The 9689-nt window shown below is 41.5% G+C and overlaps 1 protein-coding gene across 4 annotated transcripts in view; it reads right to left on the bottom strand.

Annotated features, from left to right (window-relative positions):
* Window positions 1-5051: 5051 nt before the first annotated feature.
* ethe1 (ETHE1 persulfide dioxygenase) overlaps window positions 5052-9689 on the bottom strand; it is a 6019-nt gene continuing 1381 nt past the window's right edge. Inside the window, exons 2-8 of one of the 4 annotated variants that reach the window (XM_035635301.2) lie at window positions 8546-8690; window positions 8145-8293; window positions 6384-6513; window positions 6116-6205; window positions 5689-5805; window positions 5470-5549; window positions 5052-5205 (exon numbers count right to left, since the gene is read on the bottom strand). In XM_035635301.2, the coding sequence (XP_035491194.1) occupies window positions 5479-5549; window positions 5689-5805; window positions 6116-6205; window positions 6384-6513; window positions 8145-8293; window positions 8546-8690 (702 nt within the window). In that variant the 3' untranslated portion in view covers window positions 5052-5205; window positions 5470-5478. Of the gene's footprint in view, window positions 5604-5688; window positions 5806-6115; window positions 6206-6383; window positions 6514-8144; window positions 8294-8545; window positions 8691-9689 lie in introns of all 4 variants that reach the window. The other 3 variants (XM_035635317.2, XM_035635325.2, XM_035635308.2) reach the window with 3 other exon arrangements.

Raw genomic sequence — 9689 nt, 5'->3', positions numbered from 1 at the left:
ATTTGTTTGGGTATTATGGTGATACAGTAAAGGAGGCTGAACTTGAAAAGGTCATAATAGAAAAAGGGCAGCATTTTTTTTTTTTACATTTTCCCTTTTTTGGTGAAGTGGCCACACAGATGTGGACTTTTATTTAATCAAAATTGTTAGTATACTCGGTAATATCTCCTTAAATGGCTCCTCGCCTCCCTCGGTTTTTTGGCATAAAGGACTATTCCCCCCTTTTTTACATGAGATTTATAAATAGCCTCTGTGGTGCCTCCTGACCACTGGTGCCTGTTAGCACCACTCACTACTCCATCCGTGGGATTGTACAATGAATCTCATTGTTTTTATGAATCATAATATGTTGTTCAAGTACATATACTGTCAAATATAACAACCCAGATACAGTAGCATACTGATGTGGGCAATAACGCAGTGCCGCTGGCCTTGACCTGGCCCAGATTAAACGCAAGTGAGCCTGATGTGGCCCACGTGTAAAAAAACAAAAACAAAAAATACCCCAAATCCAACGTGGACCTTTTTAGGGGTCGAGATGTTGTGTTCTCTGCGAGATTTGCGCTCTCGCTTCTCTGTGGCCCAGATCTGGTGAACAGGAGAGGACCGCTCAAGTGGCATCGTTTCCAGGTCGTACGTCGGCCAAATGAAAGTGGATCTGGGCCACCAATCTTGGCTGAGTTGCACCCTCCAGTTGTGTTTCCTACAACAGTTGGCCCCTCTCCATGGCCAACAGGTCCGTGAGGTGGCACGTTTCTTGATGAGGTGCCGGGCCGTCCGTCCAGTTCACCCGATTCCCTGTCGGGGCTCTATCCAAATGTCCATCCGTTTGGGTGCATGGGGTTGAAAGGTCGCCGTCATTGGTAGAATCGTGTTAAAGGCTGCAGTAGGAGGTTCCGTTGTCTCTGAGAAGATGTGAGTGGTCTGCCTGTTTTGTCTCTCAATATGTTCTCTATCTATCTATCTATCTATCTATCTATCTGTAGAAAGGCTGATGGCCCTCTGAGTGTTTTGCAACCGCATAAAGACCCAATGATGCCCTGTTCTTCCATTCCATTTCTTCTTCTTCTCCTTTATTTCTGCGTGTTTACATTCAAACGCAAGTAACTTATACCCATAAATGTTTCCCTACCTCATTGGACATTGAGTTCTGATCAGACAGGCGGACCAATCAACATGGTGGGCAGGGCCTTCAAGAAACATCTACCTCACAACAACTGATTTGTCTTTAGAATATTCAAGTTTTCAGGTTCATCATTTCTGTTATTCATTCCCATACGAAGTATCCAGCTGAATGAAATGTTGTTTCTCACGGGCCAAAGTGATATGGTTACTGTGAGTGAGTATGGAATATAAATTCAATTCAATAAAATAGTGCAATTGTCACTGTGCCACTAACTGTAAAACATAACGAGTATATGGATAAAGAAAGTAATAGATAAATAATAGAATATAGTGTGGTATTATAATGAGAGAATACCATAATGGTTTAGTTGTTTTGTAATAGATATAAAAATAATATCAATGATATTATATATGAATTGTATATATTTATATATGGGTTATATTATGGTATATGGATAAGAGGGCCAAACGATATGTAGAGAATTAAATTACACAAACAGTAATAACTAGCAGACGTCTTGATTTTTGGCGTCTTCAAAGAGGGAACGCTACTGAAAGCGAGTAGGCAGAGTGTTGTAAAGTAAATACTGTACATTTATGTCCCTAAAGGAAAATCATGATGATAGCAATAAAGATTAACCAAACAACAAAGTGCTCCATTGTTATTATAGAATAATAATAAAAAATACTCACCAAATGTCTCTATAGTATAACAGAGTGCTGACATAGATATCATAACATACACAATTAGGTAATCAATGAGGCAGTGAGAGGCTACTGTTAGAAATCCCATGACCTGGATGACTGAGAGTAATATGTACACACACAAGAGATTAAAATACCATAGAGTATTACACAGTCACTGTAAACTTACCACTGAGTACCACAGCACCGCGAGGCCCTGCAGAAATGTGACCGATACTCTTGAGTAGGCCTGCAACTAACATTTATTTTCATTATCGATCATTTTCATTATCGATGAATCTGTCAATTATTTTCTCGCAGGTGTTGTTTGGTCCATGAAATGTCAAAAAATGGTGAAAAGTGTCGAACGTGTTTCTCAAACCCCAACACGACGTTTTTTTTCGTCCACACACCAAAAATGTTTCGTTTACCGTCACAGAGGAGCAGAGAAACCAGAAAGTATTCACATTTAAGAAGCTGAAATTAGATAATTTTCCCTTTTTTTTGCCAATAAAAAATACTTAATCTATTACCAAAATAGTTGGTGATTAATGTAGTAGTCGATTACTAATCGATTAACTGTTGCAGCTTTACTCTTGAGATATTCAAGAATACAAACACGGCACTTCACTTGTCATTGACATCATAGGAGGTGTAACACCACTCTGAAATCACTACTGGGGAGTGGATACAGTAGTGAGTTACACTTACAATACACCTAAAGTCTCTATAGGAGTATTTTCTTTAGGGTCTGTTAGGCAAAAATCCTGTTCTTCACTCCGAGGGCGTCATCGCCCTGACGGGCCTCTTTAACAGCCCCTTTTCTGAATGAGCCGATGGTGTCATAGATTTCCTTCCGCTGACATGTGGCCGGTGCGAGAGAATGGGCAGCAGGTTTTCGTGGCGGCGCAGTGCAAGTGGGCAGAGGGAGAGAGCTCCTGAAAGAGGGCTGGCAGACGGGGCCACGCAGACTTCGGCGAAGGACAGCTGGCACCTTTGCAACCACAGGATCCAGAGAATAGGGCCAGTTCTCGTGGAAACGGCCGTGCGCCTCTGTATGAGGCAACATATCTTCAGCTTAATGGAGCTCACACACACACAGACACACCTTCTGTTTGGAATGAGACACAATGCAGGTGTCTGTCAGCGAGTGCACGGCGAGGCAGAAGGGGTTGACCAATGATGTTGTTTCTCTCGAATGCTGACACAGACAGCTGGGAGATGTTAGGTACGTTTTTGTGGGAGGCCAACAGTATTAACTTGCACATGACCAGCCGACACCCTCCAACACACAGCCTTTTCTTCCACACTTTGCATTATTCCTCCTCTATAATAACAGCGTTTCTGTGTGTCATCTTTTGAGGGGGTGAAAACCCAAGCAGGCGTTCCACAAAGATACCCAATGTAATGACCCATCCAGATGACAATGGCGAGGGGGAAGCTGAAAGGAGATGTTTCACATGACGTGCACAGTAAGTTAGTTAAGGATAATATGGGTCTTTTATTCAAAGACATCCAACTTTTTCTTTTACCACGAGATCCCTCCACTTTCACTAAATACTCTTGAGATCCGTTTACCTCAGTGTAAAACACATGTTCCTTCTTATGCAAGGTAACACATGGTTAGGGGTTGCTGCTCTAAAAAAATAAATAGGTCCCACAAGTTGTTTTTTTAAGGCGATTGTCTTTCACGAATGAAGAACGCGGCAGGAGATTGCTTGGGTCAGACGCGTTCACAACAGAAGGAACATTTACGGAACATTCAGGCGAGGGGCGAGTCTTCCTGAGTTTTTTCCCGCTCTATTCTGAAATGGGCTCACTCAAGACATTTTCCCGGAAATTCCAACCAGTTGGCTGGCACAGGAAATGTTCCTGGAATAAGTCAGACGCGTCATTTGTGTACATTCATTCGCGTTCTCACATACAAGCCCCTCTCCGGAAGAGTTCTGGGAAAAAAATGTCTGGATTTTCAGTGTGTGTCTGAAAGCAGTTTAAATGTCATGGATGGAGGAAACAGACCTGTTGTTATGGCAGTGACCACGTAATTGTATCTTTAACCTCATGTTAAGACTGTTACTACAAAAAGACCTGAAAAAAAAATTGTAATTGATTTGTAGATTAATGTCCCTCTTAATTATGCACATAGTGGAATTTCATTGGTAAAAGCTGCTGTGGAGCATGTTGGTGTCCTGCAATGGTTTTAAAGTTCAAGTGGTATTCTAGCAGTGTAATACTGCACATCCAGAAATGTGGGTTATATCCTGACTTGTGATGTTTGTAGTATGGGTCAAACCAAACAGCTGGATGCTACATTTTTCTTTTCTTTTGTTAAAGACCCTCACCAGCTGGTAATATTTCCACAACACCACATTTTTATTTGTAGCCTTCGCATCGAAGGTATCTTTAGATACTTTAGAGAGCTCTCTGTTTAGCCACGGAAGACATTGTACTAGTTTTTACTCCGCACAATTAAACTGAACGCCCCCCGTGCACAATTGGTTGAGTGCTGCTTCAAGTCACGGTAAAAGAGTGAAAATTGTAGGATGATCAGTTTAAAAACATCTCAGGAGGTACATTTTGTCCGTTGCCCTCGAGGGCTCATCATTCACACACTCATGCACCGTCACATGTTGCAAGTTTCTCTGGTGAAGGCATGTGGCTGAGTCAGAGGGCCAACACTCCCAGACAGACCTGTCCTACTGGCTGAGGAGGTGATGAACGCCAGCGGAGAACAGCACACACAGGAAATTTGGAAATCTGGAAGCAGATTTTACTGTGTTGGTACTTGGGATGGATGCACCTTTTTTTCCACAGGTTTACAGAGATAATGATACACATTTCAAAAGATACCCTTTATTTTTATTATACATGTGAGACGGCAGATGAGAGTCGAGAGCACAAACACGTGGTCATGACATGTTTTCTACTTCTGCAATGGAAACTTGGCCCTCGGTGATTGTGAATGCAAATGGCAACGTTTCATTTTCCTGCTATGCAAAAAGGCCATGGCGAGCAGCCGCCTGGCTGGTGGTTGGTGTGTATTGTGTGTGTGTGTGTGTGTGAGGCCTTGGCTGTAGGAGTCCGGAATCAGTGAAAAAGGCCATGTGGAAGAGCTCAATTGTCCCACTTCAGCATTCATGAATACTAAACCAAACCTTGAATGGAACATTCCTGTCTGAGCGTTCCTTCTTGTAAAAATTCTTCCCCAAACAGCTAAATAAAGACAAAACTCACATTAAGTATCGAATCGGAATGCAAAATGAATTTAATAGTGGTTCTTCCTCATACACAAATTCTTAGCACTCGTTTTAACAGTTAAAACTAAACTTAAGGTTGTGCGTTTGATCACAATGATGTCAGTAGCTTCACTCCCCAGGAGGTTGAGCGGCTTGTCCACTGGTCAGGAAGAATTAGATATTGAAGCGCATTATGGATGTGTTACTCATACTGTAAAGCAATTTGAGTTGTCAACAAGGCTAGAAAAGCTCTACATAAATGCAATCCATCTATCATTTACCACAGCTCTTAAAATATACATCTCTTACTTTTATATACATACATAAAACAAATAACTATATGGCCATCTTTTGGTTACAGCTATGTACTGTGAGTCTCAATCACTGAGCTATAAGATGTAGACGATTCGATTAGAAACCTTGCCTTTGCGGATCATTCAAACTTCATGTAATCCACAAACCAGATTAGCAGGAACTGCAATTTCTGCGTAGGGAGAAAGAAATCTGTATTCAGAAGGAGAAATGGGGCCACAAGCATCATCTCAGTGAGGTGTCAGGCTGTGAAATCACAGGAATAAGAATTAAGTTTTACCAACAGCGCATGGATTGTATTACTGCTGTAGTGGAAAAGTGTTTCCGATACCTATTTTTGCAGGCTTGCGAAGATTCAGGTTATTCATGATGTTCACAAACTCCTCCAGGCTCTTGGTCAGGCGCGGGTTGAACTGCCGCTCCTCACCGACTGTAGACACCGTCTGACCTGAGACGCAGAGAGGGATACAGCTTAATACGACATCTGTGGACTGCAGGTTCACCAGATGTTGAACCTCAGTGATCGGTGCAAAGATAAATCTAGTTTCAAAAAAGTGCGGGGAAATCACAGATGTGCAAACAAGCGATGCATTTCATATTCGGTACTACTTGTTGTGGGACTAAAATTTTTAATCTTATGTCAAACTGTATTAAACTTTCAAATTAGGAGTGAAATGAAACTAATAAGGGTAGGTCATTATTTCAAACTTGACGAGGATTGGACATAAACATTTAGACATGTGGGTTTTAAACACAACCTAAGTAGTCGTGCGCCGGGTAAACGAGGCACTGGTCGGGCAGGGTGAAGATCTTCTGATGGACAGACTTGTAGAGCATCTCAGGGCTTCCTGAATCAGGAGGAGGAGGTTTTTACAAAGATTACACAATTGCAAAACTAATGCAATATTGCCCCCCTGTGTTCATCTAGCAATATTACAATAATAAATGCTTACAGCAGAGTGAGAGGAAAAATTAAGTATTTGATGTGGGATTATTTGGACAAAGTAAAAAGTGTATGAAATCGACCCTGCTGGAAGTCCGTCCTGCCACAGCCTCTGATGAGCAACGTGTCCCCAGTGAAAGCCATGCTCTGGTCCTCCAACACCAGCGTCATACAACCATCCGTGTGTCCAGGGGTCTCTCTCACCGTCAGATACTAGCAGGGGGAAAGGACACCAGTCAACTTAGGGCAAGCAGAAGTTCGGTTACTAAGACATTCCAACTAAAAATTACAAATGATAACAGCTCCAGAATTTACAGGATGCATGGGTGTGTTCATATCAGAGCCCGTCCGATATGAATTTTTGGGGGCCGATGCCAATATCGATATGTGGGAGTACAAGATTCCCGATACCGATACATCGGCCGATATATATAAATTGTTTTTTATATCTGTCAATAATTCCTAAAATGTCATTCACAAACCTTTATGACAAAGACATGTAATTGAGGGCTTGATATTTTAGTTTAACCACGAACATTATCATAAATAACTAATACAACCAAAAACATACAGTAGAACTTATAACAAACATTTATTTTACATAAAATGTAAACATAAATGCACATTTAAAGGCTCCAATCAGTTGGCCGATAATATTGGTCAGGCCTTTAAAATATCATCCAATACCGATTTGTCTGTGAAAGGCTAATATCGCCTGATATTATCGGCCAGGCTCTAATTCATATCAAGAAACAAGATATGGAACTTTTAGTCCTGCAGGAACTATTTTTCAACGCATCAGGCAAATAAGCCAGGGGACACATGAACAACTGACAGCTATGACAAGCTGTTCCACTCCAGTCTACCAGGGGGTGCAATTAGAAGAGAGAAAGAAGGGGCGTTTTTTTAATGGATTTTTATGTAAAAACACAACTTCCTTCAGTGAATGAGGCTTCAGGCAGTTCCACCTCTTACGAATGTCCTCCCCATCCTTGGAAAACACCCTGTCACATGATACTGAGGATGCTGGTAGGCCTATCACGATAATTACATTATAGATTTAGCGTACGATACATTAATATAAGTACTCAATAATTTCTTATTGACTTCAATATCAGCTATTGTGTCTACATGCGTGTCTGTTGACATACGAATGAATGTCAACAACAGTCCAGCAAGTGTTGCTGCTTCTATCCTCCAATCTGTTCTCGTCGTATGATTAATCAATTACTGGTTTGCTCTATAAAATGTCAGAAAATATGGATTTCTTAGTATTTTTCTCAAGGCACTGTCTCTTCAAATTGCTTGTTTTGTCTGTGGCCTAAACGCAAGTTTGAAACTTTGGATAACATTTCTGTCAGCAGGAACATAAATCGTGTAGGACTTGCATGCGCAGTAGGCCAATAGGCCAATACTGCGAGCTCAATGACGATAATAGATAGATAGATAGATAGTTACTTTATATATCCCAAGTTGGGAAATTCCGGTGTAATATGGTTTATCGCAATAACCTCAGGGACAATACATCCTGCAAGAAAACGTACTTATCGTGACAGGCCTAAATGCTGGTGAACATTTTTGAACTTTAGTGTCATGTGGTACAGGTGATGTGTCTCGTGCAATGCGAGGCCTTGTTTGTCAAAGGTCACGTGGTTTCCTGCAAAACTATACGAGCATAAACTCAAAACACTCCCACGCTACTTTTGGTCGGAACGCGTTTTTACAGTACTTCACTTTACATTTTGACACCGATAGATCTAATCTCAGATAGTCTTATTCTCTAGAATGAGCATTGTATGAATTAATTACTATGTCAGGAAATACGCTACACGTGTCCTTCTTACGTGTTTTCCAAAGGCGATCTTGTCGCCCTCTGATAGGAGAACATCTGCAGAGGCACCACTGAACTTGCAGATAGCACTCTTCAGGCCGACCAGTCGCTTCTTCATCAGCCCGGTGCCCGTGATGTGGTCCGCGTGGCAGTGGGTGTTTACTGTCACATAAAGAAGATACAGCGATTCAGCATAAGAGTCTGGCAATTTTGAATGAATTTCATACATACTGCGTAGCCCTATAAGTCACACACACACACACACACACACACACACACACACACACACACACACACACACACACACACACACACACACACACACACACACACACACACACACACACACACACACACACACACACACACACACACACACACACACACACACACACACACACACACGTCCGATACCTGCCACTGTCAGATTGAGCCCCAGTTCACGTATGAGCTTCAGGTCCCGGTCGACGGTCTCCAGGACAGGATCAATGAGTACAGCCTCCTTGGTTGCCCTGTCTGCCAGCAGGTAGGTGTAGGTGCTGCTCTCCACCTCAAACAGCTGGACAGGGAAAAAAAACAAAAACAGAAACAAAAAAAAGTTGAGGCCACACGAATGACTCAGCAATAAATTACAAACAGTCTGTAAATGATGCACATAATCTCTGTCATAGTGTGATAGTGTGTTTGTGCAGGTGGTTTCACAATATTTCTTTTTGACGTCAGTTGATATAAACAATTATTGCAAGAAATGTCTTTCTTCTTTATATTTTTTTTAAAAATGGATTTTGACTCCGTGAAAGTGAAAGTTCAGGACTTGCCTGCATAATATTGACTGTGCAAGCTGCTTGCTGAGCTCCCAAAACCCACCGGAGAGTATGAACTTCATCCAAGCATTTTTCCTTGCAACTCATCCAGTGTAGCTGCATGATTTCAGCTGTGACGACACTTAAGATTGGACTTTTTTCTTTCTTCTTTTTTAAATTTTTATCACTGTAAGCATGCACGTCCCCGCAAACTAGACAAACCGGCTTAACGTTTACTTCAACAAAACGACATTGTGCATATACTTTCTGTCATGTGTGTTTCATTCAGTCTAAATCTGATAGTCACAGTCAAGTGGTTTTGGCTACTTTGGCTACTTTGGCTCAGCAGCGGTAACTACTCTCTGGACTTTAGCAATGTCCCATCCATGTTTGTTTGTTTGTTCAACTTCATTATAATGCTGCCGATAGCGCCCTGCACTTTGTGTGTCACATCGAAAAGTTATGTGAATTAAGGCATTTAAACAAAGTTATGTGTCGACAGTTTGTATTATTCTAAATTTCAATACCTTTTACTTTTTACAGACAAATATCGGTTTCGAATATCTGTTATCGGCCTCTTAGATCAGTAATAATCGATATCGGTGTCGGCCCTGAAAAAGCCATACCGGTCCACCCCTACTACCACTTCTCCAATATGCTAGGAATAACCTACACACCATGTAATTGAATAACACTGGGTATTAAAGGCAAAGGGCAGTCGAGGTTGAATGCATCCTCCTCAATTTTTTTTACAT

This window comes from Scophthalmus maximus, chromosome 1 (assembly GCF_022379125.1).
Source record: "Scophthalmus maximus strain ysfricsl-2021 chromosome 1, ASM2237912v1, whole genome shotgun sequence".
NCBI lineage: Eukaryota > Metazoa > Chordata > Actinopteri > Pleuronectiformes > Scophthalmidae > Scophthalmus > Scophthalmus maximus.
This window is presented reverse-complemented; position numbering and strand designations above follow the sequence as displayed.